Raw genomic sequence first — 15,780 nt, forward strand, 5'->3', positions numbered from 1 at the left:
CTTCTTTTTCCTAAGACCATTGCTTTCTATTCTTAATTTTCTGACATATATTTTTAAATGGAAATTACAAGGAAAGGTAGAGAATACTGAATTAGGTTTTAGAAAGTGTAGGAAAGCATTAAGATTGGAGAAATAATATTACTATATTATTTAATATATTACTATATTATTATGATATAATAATAATATAATGTATTAGCAGGTTTTATGTGGATTATCTGAGGAGAGCAAATGCTTTAACAGCGTATTTGGGGAGCATATTTTTTCCAAGAGAGTAAGCTGGAATTTAATCCAAATTGATTAAGATGGATCTGGAAACAAGCGATTCATTAATAAATATTTCTTGTTCATTCAATAGATATTCAATAAATATTTCTTGTCCTTGTACTTGGTGTCTTACACAGTAATAAGAGAAAAAGTAAACTCAGATAAACAAAAGTTACCCAGCCCAGGCCCTCAAAGAGATTACAGTCCTTAAGAGAATAATAATACAGATGGAAATAGGATGAAACACAGTAAATGACATGAAGGAGGCAATAGAGAATGTCCTGAGAGTACATACCTTTGGCTATTATGCAGTTTTGGCAACCTGAAAAGGCTTCCCCTTGGCAAGGAAAATTTTAGCCAGGAGATTGAAACAAAGAAAATCGCCCTTGGTTTGATTGTTTCCATAGCAAATCAATCTACCAGTCATCAAACTTTGAACAAACTATCAAAGTTCTAAACAGAATATAATTATTGGTGGTGACTTGTTCCAAGGACCTAACTTTACATAAATTACTTAGATCATTGATCCATCATATAAACAATTCCCGTATGCATCACTGTTAATGTGAAAGGCACCTTTCCCCCTTGGAACCAATAATTAACGTTTGAAAAATTTCTATTGGAAACGCTTATCTCTTTCAATAAAACACTAAAGTTATAGTGCCTGGTGTTCCCTTTCAAGTCTTCAGTGAACTAAGAGGCGTTCCCTTCCATTTTTATTTCTCTCTCTCACACACACACACACACACCCGGCTTTCTCTTCCCTGCTCTCTCCTCTCCTTTCTCCCCTCCCTGAAGCGTTCTGGAAGTCAGTCACCTCTATTATGAAATGAGGGAACATCAAAAGTCGCAAGAAGTGAAAGTGAGTTTGAGCAGATGTCCCCTGTCTCCACCTCTTCTCTCCCCTCCAGGAAAGGGATGGAGCAGCAAAACAGAGGGCAAGTGGGTGCCAGGCGGCGGCGGGTATAGTAAAGGAATTTGGTATCTTTAGGCTCAAGTTCACTTCCTAACAGTTTGGAGAGAGTCCGCCCAGTGAGTTGCAACACCTTTTACCAGGAGGAATCTTCTTTCCTTCGCTGTACCCCAATATCCGAAGGGGAGAGTCCCAGAGGTTGTTTCCGTCCAGACTTGGTCCCCTCTCCCCATCACTCCCACCCCCTGCAAGCCCTGCCTTCTCGCCCTTTCTCCACCTCCAGCCTTGAAAATGGATACAAAGAGGTCCTGGAACAACTCAAAGAGAGAGGAACTTCAGGGGTTAAATCCAAATCCCAACGGGACGGAGGGGGCGGAGTGGAGGCCCAGCGTTGCTGCGGGCCGGGACCCACCTGGGGCGGGGGTCGAGAGCGCGAGGAGGGGCGGGAGCTCCGGGTCCTGCTCCCCAGAGTTAAAGGTGGGGAAGAACTTGACTCAGCCTTTCGGTGCCAGCGCCCCAGGGTGAACCCCGGCAGCTTCGGGGTACAGGCACGAAAGGGTGTGAGCGGTATACATAGCTCTCCATACAGTCGAGAGCTCGGCGAGAAAAGGAGGGGGCGCGGAAAGGCAGGTTCCGCCTCCCCGGCCCGCGTGCACACACGCGCCCACCGCGGCTGGGGCTGGCTGAGCGCGGGCGAGTGTGAGCGCGAGTGTGCGCACGCCGCCGAGAGCCTCTGCCCTCGCCTCGCACCCTGCTCAGGGCATCTGGAGAGCCTGGAAACGTGAACAGGCTTGAAGTATGGCATGTTGCAAAGATGGTTTCTGCCAAGAAGGTACCCGCGATCGCGACGTCCTTCGGGGTCAGTTTCGCCCTCCTGCACTTCCTGTGCCTGGCGGCTTGGTGAGTTCCCGGGGTGCTGGGGGCCGGGGGAGGTGGAGAAGGGGTCAGCACTGGGTCTCCTCCGGCCGCCCGCCCCTCCCAGGGCGAACCAGACCCTCCGGTCTCCGCTGTAAGGTCAGGGGCCGTAGCCGGCTTTGCTCTGACCGCGTAGACGCGGAAAGCAGAAGGGGCGCCGGGTCCAAGAAGAGTATGGAGGTTGGGGGTCTGCGTGGGTGGGGTGCGCCTTTTCTGACCAGTTCTCTCTCCCCCATCCCTCAGCCCTGCCTCCTTTAGTTTGGGGCAAGAGACTCTTTTCCTAGAAGATAAACCTGTTTCCACCTGTTTGCTGATCGATCCTTAAAATAATCCCCTCCGCCCCCCTTCTCCTCCTTTTTTTCGTGCGTTTGCAGTTTAAACGAATCCCCAGGACAGAACCAAAAGGAGGAGAAATTATGCCCGGAAAATTTTACCCGCATCCTGGACAGTTTACTCGATGGTTATGACAACAGGCTTCGTCCTGGATTTGGGGGTATGAACAATTTCAAACGCGCAAGTGTGTCCTGTCTGTCTCTCTCTCCATCTGCCTGTCTATCTGTGGGAATAACATTAGGTATGCCTCGCGTGCAGAAATGAAAAATCTCTCAATCTCTCTCTCTCTCCCTCCCTTTCCTTCTCCCTCTGACTCTTTTCTCAATCTCTTTCCCTCTATCTCTCTCCCTCTCTCTTCCTCTCCTTCTCTCCCTCTCCCTCTCTCTTTCTCTCTTGATGAGACCTCTGACAAGAAGACCGCCCCCACCCGTCTTTTCCCATCTCCCTGCCCCCTCAGAAGCTTCGCCTCTCCCCCACACTAATTACCTCCTGGGACCTGACTGCTGGGCGGGGGAGGTTGGAGGGGTAGAGTCAAAAATGGGAACTCGGGGCTCAGCTGCCCCGCTGCAAAGCTGCGCCCTGAGAATGGACTTCCCAGGAACCTGGCCACTTGGCTCAGAGCAGGTTGCACTTGAGACAGCTGATCTGAGGTCCCCTGTCCTCCCATGTGCTGTCAGTCCCTCTGCCAAAACCTCCACCGTGTTCTACCTAGGACGTGAATCTGGGGCACGAAGCTGCCTGCTCTGCTGGAGAACTCAGTCCTCCCCTATTCTCTTCCACAGTGGGATGAAATTTTACTTCATGTGGGGAGGTGGCATTTACTTCCCTCCTAAGACTTTGAAGTCCAAGGTATTTCAGCTTTATTTCTTCCTTCAGTAAATATCTATAAAGGGTCTTTAAAAGGCACATCCACTAGCAGTACTGTTGCTCTTTTTCATATTCATAGTCCCTTTGCTTATGTAATGAGAGTCTGTGTGGCAAGCATTGTGCGAGGCTCCAAGTCCACAGAAGTCTCAAGATATCTTTCTCAACCTCAAATACCCTTTCAGTCCAATTCAGAGAGAACCCATGTCTTTACCCAAAGTGTGGGCCCGTGTCTTCTGCTCACCAAGTCCCTGTTCTTTCCACTCCTCTGAGCTAGGTGCCTCTTGGGAAATGAGTTGAACAAGACATAGGCTCCATCTTAAAGGAGCTTACATTCTAGAAGTAGTAGTAATAATAACTAATACCGTATTTCTTTACTGACATTCACTTACAGACATTTTGTAGGCATTACTGTTTAATCCTCACAGCAACCTGGAGGGAAGGCTAGGACTATTCTTCTTTTACAGATGAAGAAATTGAGGCTTGGGAAGTTAAGCAACCCGTCCAAGTTCACACATTAAGTGGCATGGGCAGAATGTGAACCCAGGTCCGGTTGTGGATTTAAAAGACAAACCCATGAAGGCTGGGCTGATAGCAGATACTCTGTGATGAGTATCGTAATATTAGAAGCACAGAGGCATTTAAGCTTCTTATTGAGGGTGATTAGGAGCTAAGAAAATGAGGAGTGTAGAAAGTAAAAGGGAACAGGATGCTCCAGGGAAAGAGGACAGAATTAGACATTTTTTTGAAGATGTCTGGCCCCAGGTTAGAAAGAATTGTTGGAAATAAAAGAGATTGAATAGGTTAGAGCTGGATGAGTCTTTGGAGTCTGTCTAGTCTTGTTCTTCTCATTTGACAAACGGGAACACCAAAGACTAGGAAGAGAAGGTGATATATACAGGGGAACATCATACTAATGATAGGCTGGAATCAGGTCTTCTGGAATCAGGAGCCATTTTTTTCCCCTGGATCTTCTTGAGAAGGTTAGGAGGAGCCATTGAGGATATTAATTCAGTTTTTGCATGTTGACAGTGACAAAGACAGATGAGAAGGATGAAAGATTCTCCTGATTCTTTTCACGTTGCCTCTCCAGGGGTAGGATGCTCAGTACTGCTTCTGCCTCATGCAACTCTGAAAAAAGCCTTCCTTACAGAAGTGAATCACTTGTCAATGCATGATCTTTCCTAAGTGACTGGAAAATTATCACTTTAGACCAGAAATAATTTTGTGGAGAAGGTTTCAGTTGATGTGATGCCATTTAAGATGATATTATATCAATAAAAGAGGATTTATCTGCCCATAAAGGTTTTAAGCTTGACATTTCAAGTAAAGAAAAAAAAAAAAGAATCAAATCACACGCAATTTAAATATTCATTAGCGAATGGATGTCCCAGAATGTAAATTTAAGTGGAAAGTTATTGAAACTATATGGTTTTATTATTAAATGTTGAAAATTAAAATAATGTCTGCCCAGTTGGTTATAACGCAAGTTATAATTCAAAAGGAAGAAGAGGTCCATTGTAGGTACATCCTCTTTACCAACTACCCTCTCCCGTGATAGTATATAGACAATAAAGTGAATGAAATCAACCTGTATAAGCCATTACTGGCTTTTGGGTGGCTGCGGTACTGCTGAAACGTTTCAAGGGCATTATTAGTCATCTTCCTTGTCTCTGCCAGTTGATCTTCACTACCCACATGGAGATGCTTTTCTCACTTTATGGGAAGGGGTTGAATTCACGTTACTTCAAGGGTTAGCAGTGGATTAGCTATTAATAATTTACTATATAGCACAATTTTGGGGCTGTTGCTCATAAATATTTGTGGTAAATGTGATTCATTTTTTTAGAAGTGGGTCATTCTCTGTAACTATGTAGTATTCCAAATGTGACAGAGAAATAGTCATTCTCACCTGCGGAAAGTGTGTAATCTGTTTACAAGATGGTGTAAATGAACACCACTGAAAATAAAAAGAAAACTCATTGTGAGCACAGATTCCTGTACGCCATGAGTTTGATCCCTTCTTTGACATTTTATACTTTGTGGAAAGTTTGGCATTTTAGAAATGAAATGAAAACAATTCTGATTTTGACCGGTATGCTATAAATAACAGATTGACTTCCTGGTTCCTTTAATCCTACTTCTGCTCTTTGTGGAGCGTTTACTTTATATCTGTTTATTCAACTTAGCTGTGTTCCATTTAAAATAAAGCTAAAAGCAAAGATTGGAATTGAAACTGGATGGTGTGTGATTGCTCAGTAGGCCAGGCAGGGGTTGAAATAGATTTGGAAATGAAATTACATATTTTTAACTCAGTAGCACAGCTTGCAATGAGGAAGTAAAAGAAACTGAAATGGTTCTTTCTTTTCATCCCTCCAGGATATCTTCTCCCTTGTCTCCCACATTCTCCCATTGGAGAAGGAAAGAGGGAAAGGTGAGAAGGGAAGGAAGGAGACAGAGTGAGGGAAGCTAGACTGGGACATCTGAAGGGGTAGCTTCTTTCAGCTTCTGACAAATCGGTCAGCTATCATCTGAAAGTAGCTTGCACCTGCTTAGAAGCAGCACACAAGTGTACCCTTCCACAGAGGAGCTAGAAAATCGTCTCCTGGGCTTGTATCCACTTTTGACACGGTTAGGTTACACACCTTCTTAAAGACGCATAGCTAAGGTTGTACTGACCACCAGGAGACAGTTTAGGTAGCCAGTCCCTACCCACTTCCGTTTATTGAAGGATCACACGACCTTTTGTGCATCTTAATCTTTTAAGGCACATGATCTGGAATAATAAATGCTTCCAGATCAATACAAACTTAGATGATTGCCTTAGATTGTCTTCCACAAGCTCTCTGAAATGGGAGTGGAGCACTAGGGTCAGTTTTGCAAGGTTGTTCGCCAACACAGTAGGACTTCACATTAATAATGTCCTCTACAGTTTTGAAAACATTTTCACATACAGTGTCTAATAAGATGATCACAACAACCCAAAAAGATAAGCAGGGCGGGCATCACCCCTCTGTTGGAGAGGAAGCTGAGAAAAGTTGCAACGCATTTAAATTACCCAAGAACCCTGCAGCTACTAATTGACAAGGCCAGAACTCATACCTCACTCTTTCAACCCCTTAGTCAGCCAGTTGGTCTATTGCTACAACCACTTCTAAGATGTTTTTGCATGCTTCTGTTTACCAAGAGTCAAATTTTCATTAACATACCTTCTTGTTACTAAGTAGGTCATTACAATAAGCAAAACTACATTTCCCCCAAAGGAGTAAAATGAGCACTTGTATTCTAAAGCTTTAATAACATTTTAAAATGGAAAAGCAAACCTTGGGGGAATGTATACACTTAGGTAAATTTGGAATAATTTTCCCATAGAAATGAAAATATCTTTGCAATGTTTTCAGATGACCTATAGCTCAACCTAAAAATTAAATTGGTATGTCATGGGCAGAGCTTTATTAATTGTATATTGACAGAGAATATATTTTTTAAAAATATTTAGGTGAAAAAAGCACTTTAAATCCACGGGGCAACAGAAAGTCAAAGCTTCATTCTCTTGTGATTTGTCACATTCATTTTTGTTCATTCATTTGTTGAACGTATAGATCGTAAGAGACTGCTGTGTGCCAAGAACAATGTTAAGGTGTAAGATATATTTCTAAATCAGACACAAGCAAAACAGTATAGAGAGATAAAAATAACAGAAACAAATAACAAAATAATTAAAGATAATGCTGTGAAACAATCCAGTAGCACACTAAGATAAAGAATTAAAACTGGGTGAGGGATCTTTTTCAGATACAGTGGTAGAGGAAGTCTTTTAAGCTGAGACCTAATGGTGACAGACATGGAAAGAATAAGCAAACATTGTTCTCAGGTAGAAAAAAAAGCAAGTGCAAAGATCCTAAGATACTAAATTGCTGAGATTTAGACAATGAAGGGGGTCCATTGAACCCGGAGATCCAGAACGCAAGAGGAAGAATCTCATGGGACTACCTTGGAGTTGTTAGCAGAAGCCAGATTGTGCGAGGCCTTTTGTAGCGGAATTATCTTTTGGTGAACCTGGACGGCATTGGAGATTTTTAGGTGGTGGGAATGACGTGGAATGACTTACATTATAACATGATCCCTCTGGCTGCTGCACGATGAAAAGAAAGGCCTAGATATGGATGTGGAACAACACTGGAAGCAAAAAGACCAATGAAGAAGCTTTTAGTTCCTTGGTTCTCTCCATTAAGTTAATGGTGGCTTGGATTAAGATGGTAGATGTGGCAAAGATGAATATAAGCGGATGGAAGTCAGATACATTTTGGAGGTATAATTCAACAAAGAATTAGTGATAGATTCCATATAGGTGGTAAAGGAACAAGAGAAATAAAAAATGACTCCTGGATTCTTTATTTTGAGAAAATGGACAGAGGATAGTGTTATTTAGAGTGGAGAAGACTGGAAGAGGAACAGTACAAAAGGTGGGGTTGAAATCAAGAGATTATGTGTAGGTATATTAAACTTAGGACACATATGTGGCATCCTAGTGATTGTACTTGGCTGAGAATATCAGAGAGAGTTTCGCCTGGAGTTTGCCATATATAAGGCTATGAGAGTACATGTCTAGAGAAGAGTCTAGAAAAAGCAGAGAAAAGAGCCCAGAACCAAGCCTCAAGGAACATTAACAATTGAGTAAGGGCAGAGAATGTAGAATTGTCAAAGGAGAATGAGAAAAAGTAGACTGTGATAAAGGCAGGCACTAGGAAAGTGTGGGTTGCAGCCAAGGGTTTGGAATATCTTAGGAAGGAGAGATGAGATACCTCTCAAGTTCTTTTAAGATATTAAGTAAGTACTGGTCACATGGAGATATTTCATTTTATTCACTTTTCATCAAAAATTCATTAATCATACCATATATGCCAGGCACTGTTCTAGGATGGCACTGGGGATATATTGGTGAACAAAAGAGACGCAGTTCCCTGCCCTCCTGAGTTGACACTCTACTGAAAGAGACAGAGAAGAAGCAGCAGAAGTAAGTAAGATACACAGTGTGTCAGATGTTGATAACTCTTATCCGGTAGTATAAAGCAGGGGAGGAGGTTGCGGTTTTAACTAGAATAGTTAGGAGGGACTTGAATGAAGTGGTATTTGAACTATGATCCTGAATAGATAAGAGCATAAGATGCATTTGGGTGGGATCTTCTAGTTAGAAGGAGCTCTACATGTAAACATGCATGGAAATGTCACTGCAGTGAAGTTAACAGGGCTGAGGAGTAAGAAGGGGTCAGTGTGATACGTGGATGACGTTGTGGAAAGCTTCGCAAGCTGATGAGAACTTTGCTTTCACTCTGAGCCATATCAGAAGTAATTAGAGGGATTCCAGTAGGGGCAAGACCTGAACTGGCTAATTTGCAAAGGCTCACCTTGGTTGCAGATTGAGAACAGTGAGTCAGGGTCAAGGGCACCGAAGAAAGATGTTTTACGAGAAACCAAGCAAGAGATGATGGACATTTTGACCAAGCTTGTGGTAGAGAAGTTTGTAAAGTTGTAAGAAATGGTTATATATTAAAGTTCTAGTGCACTGGCAGCAGCTAGAATATGGGATGTGAGAAAAAGGGAGGTGTCAGTTCTGACTCCAACATTTTTGACTTAAACATCTAGAAAAATGGAGCTGCCAAGACTGTGGCAGAAGCAGCTTAGCAGTGTGGATGAACAGTTTGTATGTGGATATGTTACATTTGAGATGCTTACTAGACATAAAGTAAAGATAATCTTGGGATGCAGGGATACCTTGTATGTCAATATATATGGTATTTAAAGCCATAAGATTAAAGAGATCGCGAAGGAATTAAGGGTGATAGAGAAGAGGTAGAAATACTGCATTTCGAAGTCCCCAGTGTTAAGAGGTGGGGACAAAGGAGGAGGAATCTCTGTCCCAGGGAGACTGAAAAGGAGTAGCCTTTGAGGTAGGAGGAAGACTTCAGAAAGAGTGTACATACTGGATGTTAAGTAAAAAATAATCAAAAAGAGGACTTCAGAGTGGAGGCAGGATTGATCAATTCTGTCTAATGCTCCTGACAGATTAAGAAGGAACAGAACATAAAATGGACCACTAGATTTAGCAATATCTCCATCTTCAGTGATTTTGGACAAGAGCAGCTTTGGTGGTGTGATGAAGATGAAAGTCTGGCTGTGTGGGTTCCAGAGGGAACGGGAAGAGTTTCTGGGCATTTGTACAGGGAAGCAGAGAAATGGGCTGGTAAGTGGAATAAGAAGTAGCATCAGGAGAGCTTTTTTAAAAATGAGACAAAGAAATTTTTTTTTTTGAAGTTTTTGGGAACAATGCTGTGGGCAGGGAAAAACTGATGGTATTGACTAAAGGAATTTTAGTGGATCCTGAGCATGAAAACTAGATTTTAATAGGTAATGGAGTAAATTAGAAGCGAAGAGTTCCAGGCTATCTGCATAGGTTTTTTTTTCCCCCCCAAAAGTTTAAATATGAAAGAGAAGAGGAAGAGGGAAGGTTGTCTTATTGTAAGGATTAGAAATACCATAACCTGTTTGTGTACCACTGGAAACAGACTGGTAGAGAATAATTTAATATTGGAGTGAAGGGAAGGGATAACTGAAAGACATATGCCCTTGAGAAGACAAGACACTGTAGAATCCAGAACACAAATTTACTTTCTCATGCTCTTGGTTTAACAAAAAAAAGATAGCCTGGTACTAACACATACATACACATTCTCTAGGGCAAGAATATGCAAAATGCGTTTGTTGTTTCCTGGAATAAGCACTATACAATCCAGACATAGGTTGTTAATATCTTGGTGGACATTTAAATACTATTTAACTGGGATGTTAGTTTTCTTTTAGATGAAAAATACATCAACCTGCATTTATATATCATTAAACAAAGAGCTGTGTTATTGTCTAGGCCTTTTTAATGTATTTCTTTGAAAAAAGATTCTGCTGCATAGAATTGGATTCTGGATTAATAATCTTTGGTTCATGACATACTCTCATTATTGGTCCGCATATAACCTTTTATCCATACATCTATTCATCTATTCCTTCATTTATTGTAATATGATAAACACTCACTTAAATCATTAATAAACCTTGACGGCTTATTCTGCCCTTGGTCTGCCTCATCCTATTTGCCTGTTTTCCCATCCAAACCACCATTCTGCGTCCTTTTTAAATTGTTGCGTAGATTGATTTGAATATCACTTTAGCTCAACTTTATTTTTAATAAAGAAATTGAAGTTTTACAAATTGAATTGTTTTGGACATGCTATTTATAATTTTTTGATGCCTTTCCCCCTTAATTGTGTATGCCTAAGACTCATTCTTATTGCTGTGTATTGCTACAGATCATTCATTTTGACTGCCGTGTGATATTCCCATTGCATGGGAACCAGCTGATTCATCTGCTCTGTTGGCAGTAGGCATTTTGCTTGTTTCCAAGATTGTGTTGCTGTGAATATTCTGGTCCAAATTTCCTGCTGTAAATGTGCAAGAGTTCCTTTTGCATATATATCCAAGAATGGATTTTTCTGGATCTTAGTGTAAGTGGGAGTTCAACTTGATGAGATAATGCCAAACTGTTTTTTGTGGTGGTTTTACAAATTCAAACTCCCATTTACATGAATATGAGATTCAAGATCCATAAACCCTTCAACACTGTAGAAAAGAAATTTATATATATATATATACATATATACATGAATACTTGAAATGGCATTTTAATATGAAGTGATTTGAATTTTTCTGATTTCTATTGTGGTTGAACATCTTTTCAAACCTTTATTGCCTGCAAGAATTTTCCTCCTGTGAATTGCATTTTCATCTTTTGCTCATATATGATTTTTGTGTTTAGTACTTTTCTTATTTATTTTTGATGGTTTTACTATTGAAAAAGTAGAGCTGGTTTGATGGAAGGATCATAGCATCAAGGAAGCACTAATCTATAATGTCATCTAAGTAAAACTATATAGTTATTTGCTTTCTCAACAATATCGGTAGACATCTGTTCCTTGTTTAATATGCAGGAAGGCTAGTGTTTCTATATTTTGTAAGTGACAAGTGAAATTAGAGATTTCTTTAAATATTTCACTAAGATTCCTTATTGTTGTACTTCTTAGGTACTCTAAGTCTCTCGATCTGGGGAGACACATTAATAGTGTTTTGTAAAATGCAGCTAGATACATAGATTTAAGTGGCTGAAAAACTAGAAATCTGTCCTCCAGTGCATAGTTGGGGAGGAGTGTGGAGAACAAGGGTTGACTTGTTTCAACATCTGCACAACAGCTTAAATGTCTTTCGCCTGAGTGTGGCATCAGATTGGACCCTGTTATTGGAGAGGAAATTAAAAAGTGGTATTTTTGTACAGCTAAAATAAACAGTGGGAAATTATTTGAGACATTGTTAATTGCCTTCCCCCCTTCCAAGCAAGTTAGATTCATTAATAAGATAATGAATAAGATAATTAACAACACTAATTAAGATATGAATAAGATAATTAATAACAATAGGAGTATTCCTCTGAATTTGATCCTGGTGGTCTTGGCTTTTTTGAAGACTGTTGAAGAGCACTTTGCCTTAGAAATTGTCCACTCTATTTGGGGGATGAAAAACTAGTTCCCTACTACCAAAGAAGGACATTTTAAAATAAAAGATGCATTTTGTGTTACACAAATGCATATAAAATTATGAGAAGACCTCCCAAGTTCAAAATTATCTGGCTTCTACATAATTATGCTCTTAGGAAGGCTGATTTAAACATCTTAAACAGTAGTGTTACAGGAAGCATCTTTAAGAATTATTTTTAATTGCATAGTGATCATTACTGAAAACTGATTTATTGGAAATTTATTACATTTAAGGCCTGAGATTCATTCTGGGGATGATACAAATACAAATAAAACACAGATTCTGCTTTAATCAGGAAGTAGTTTAACTGATGTTTTTCCATTTGGGTGATTTTAAAATGACTACCAAAACGATATTAGGAAGGCAATCCAACACATACTTATTTACCACCTAGAATGTGTAAGGCACTGTATTAGTTTGGGACTTCCAAGAGGGTTAAGATTTTGTCTTTGCCATTAAGGAGACAAAGATGGACTCAAGCTTGCAATAATAGGAAAAAGAGCAAAGGCCTAGAAAGGCCTATGGAATGGAATGGAAAAGCAGGAACATAGCTCAGAAACTACTTGTGAAACAAAACAGGAATTGTAGGTATGTAAATGTGTAAAATCATATATAAGTAGTTAATTGTTGATTTATTGTTTAATGAAATAGTGTAGTAAATCTAGAACACACTTCAGAGCTCAATACAAGGGGTTATAATTCTGGCTCTGGAATGTGATATTTAACCTGTGTGAGCTCAGTTTCCAGATCCATAAGCTTCTTATGATAGTGTCACCCCTGGAGGGTGCTGTGAGGACTGAATGAAATAGCATATGGGAAGAACCTAGGAACCTGCTTGGCACATGGAAGGCCTTAAGTAAATAGTAACAGTATCTCTACTTGTTGTTCTTTGTGTGAGCACTTGCACACATACGCACCCCTGGATCTGTCCACTCTCCGTCCCACTGCTACACCCCTAGTCCAGGACACCGTCATCTCCTGACGGGGCTAGGACGGCAGCCTTTGAGAAGAGCCCTTCTCCTACCCTTGTTTCTCTCTAATTTGCTGTCCCTAAAACTGCCAGAGTGGTTTTGTAAAAAAATATAATTCAGATCAGATACTTTCCTTATATCCAACCCTCAGTGGTCTCCCACTGATTAAGGGATACGATTCAAACTTCTTGTCACAGCCTATAAGCAGAGGCAGATTTGGACTGCATATCAGAAGGAGAAAACTTGGGAAAAGAACACAGAAGAGATATCAACCTCTGTATATATTTTCCACAGACTGAGTGGCTTAAATAGCAGCACATTTATTTTTTCCCAATTCTTGAGGCTAGCAGTCCAAGATCAAGGTGTCAGCAGAATTGGTTTCTTCTATGCACTCTCTCCTTGGCTCCTAGATGGCGAGTTCTCTGTGTCTTCCCATGTTTTTTCCTTCTCTGTGATTCAGTGTCCTAATCTCCTCTTCTTATAAGGACACCAGTCAGATTAGGACCCACTTCAGTTTAAATTTATTCTCCTTGTAAAGACCCTATCTCAATAGGATCACATTCTGTGGTACTAGGTGCTAGACCTTCAACATATGAGTTTAGGAGGAACGGAATTCAGCCCGCAGCAACTTCTTTCACTGGGATTTCTACAAGTCTAACAACTGTCACCATAACATACTATATATGTGTTGCGTAAAGGATACGGCTTTCAGAATATGGGCAGAGAAGTAGGTGCTCTGTCCGAGCTTTTCCCCTTGAAGTTCTCTGCACCTGAAATGCAGCTCTCTCCACTCTTCCAATGTCATGATCATCTTCTAGGTCTCATTTTAAAAGTCACTGCTTTGAAGGGTGGCTAAAAAAATCTGCAGTGGCTTTCCCAGTCTCTCCCTCTCTTAACAGCCTGTTTTGTTTCTCTTGTGAATGACAGCATTCTTCCATTTCATTTATTTCTTTATTATTTATACTTTGACTCCCGCAGTCACACAGTAACTCCCTGAGGCAGGGAACTTGTGAGTCATGCTTCCACTGTCACCCCAGGTCCTAGCATAGAACCTGACCTACAGCAGGTGGTCACTCAATACATAGTGACCGAACCGGTGTCCAAATGGAATTTCTCTACCAATTTTATGTTTTTAGGATCTTATTCAATCTCAGAGATGTTTATGATCATATAAAGCAAATACTGAATAATGTCACAAACAAAAACTGAGGTTGTAATTTCTGAACATAAAGCGTTTTCCAGGAATCATTGAAAGAGTAGTATGTTATATAAGAATTTGAAAATATCTATCATTATCATGTAATCATTATAACCATAAGAATTAGCATACACCCACACACCTTAAAATACATTTATAAGGAAAAATATGATTGGCCTAATTCCATCCTCTCCTATATTTCCCCTGCTTCCATAGAACACCTATGGTATTAATATTTTACAGGACACAGTTTGATAAATATTGTTCTAGAAAACAAACACCTTCTGTGAAATAGAGCATCATCTAGGAAGTTGTTAACAATGAAAATTGTCAGGCCCTACCTTAGAGCTGCTGAATCAGAAAGTCTGGGGTGGGGTCCATCAAACTGTGCTTTAACAAACCATCTGGGGGATTCTGATACAGTTAAAGTTTGAGAACCAGTATCCTGTATTAATCTTCAAAGTAACTTGATTTCTCAAGAATCTTTTCAAACAGTCTTTTTGGCAGGACTTACTCAACCTTAATTGTTCTGAGTATTTCTCCTTGCCCTGATCTGCCCTGAAATAGTGGTTTGTTTTTTGTTTTTGAACACGTTGGCAGTTGTCCTTAAGAAATTAGGAGAGTGATTTCTCCTACTTTTGAAACTTCTTGAATGAAATCTCTATATTCTAAGGTTCAACACACCTTGCTTGCTTCCTGGGTTACCTGTCTATTCCTGGAACACTTGGAACGTAAGCTTATTACTACCATATTTTTGTTGTTGCTGTTGTTTCCAATTTCTCATTCAAACAAAAATTCTACTAACTTTTCACATTTTCTCTCTGTATTCCAAAGGTATTATTTTTTAAAAAATGAAAACTCATGGCAGATCAGCCTGATCTATACTTTTTTTCTCACTGTGCTTCCAAAGGACACATTTTTCTTGGGATACTTACTCAAAAAGGAATTTTGTCATTCTTCCTCAAACTATTTTTACTTCTGTGTCTTGATCTTCACTGTATGTAGAGAGAAATATTCTCATTCTTTAGACCCAGGGCATTAAACTATTCCAACTACTTTTTGTGAGTTTTTTGAGGATAACTTTAGTGTTATGAGGATAACTTTAGACCTAGGGCATTAAACTATTCCAATTGCTTTTCGTGGATTGTTTTGTTTTGTTTTGTTTTTTTGGCATAAATCCAATTGCCCAGCTAGTATCCAAGGGAAATAGTCCATCTTGATAGCAGATGTTATTCTTTCCAGGATGGAATATGTAGCCCCTGGCCAAACAGTGTTATAAACCATCAGTTAAGAAATAACATTCAAGAGTGCAACAAATTTTAGTTTTTATTAGTGATAAAATCAATACTATGTATAATAATTATTACTATCATTATTGAGCATGTGATGTTCTGGAGACTGGGACAAGTGATTTACATGTATCATTTCAGTTAATGCTCATTAAAACGTTTACCTCTGATGATATGTGACTTGACGAAAATCATATGATTAGAAAGTGTTGGAGCCAAATTTGAACTTCAGAATCCCTGATTTTTAGCATCATGCTTAACCCAGGTTGCAGTAATTTTCCTTTGTCTAAAATCTGTGCCAGCCCCATTGCCATGATGCTGCCATATTTCTTTTCTGCCAAACACACACATGTACTTTTTCCAGAACCAGTCTTATTTAGACGAGGAAAG

At 40.1% G+C, this 15,780-nt stretch overlaps 1 protein-coding gene across 1 annotated transcript in view; it reads left to right on the forward strand.

Moving 5' to 3' along the window:
* Nucleotides 1-1,563: 1,563 nt before the first annotated feature.
* GABRA4 (gamma-aminobutyric acid type A receptor subunit alpha4) overlaps nucleotides 1,564-15,780 on the forward strand; it is a 64,695-nt gene continuing 50,478 nt past the window's right edge. The window contains exons 1-2 of the mRNA XM_010988818.3: nucleotides 1,564-2,080; nucleotides 2,470-2,588. Coding sequence (XP_010987120.1) covers nucleotides 1,995-2,080; nucleotides 2,470-2,588 — 205 coding nt within the window. The 5' untranslated portion in view covers nucleotides 1,564-1,994. The remainder of the gene's footprint in view (nucleotides 2,081-2,469; nucleotides 2,589-15,780) is intronic.

Source organism: Camelus dromedarius, chromosome 1, assembly GCF_036321535.1.
Source record: "Camelus dromedarius isolate mCamDro1 chromosome 1, mCamDro1.pat, whole genome shotgun sequence".
NCBI classification, from domain to species: Eukaryota; Metazoa; Chordata; class Mammalia; order Artiodactyla; family Camelidae; genus Camelus; species Camelus dromedarius.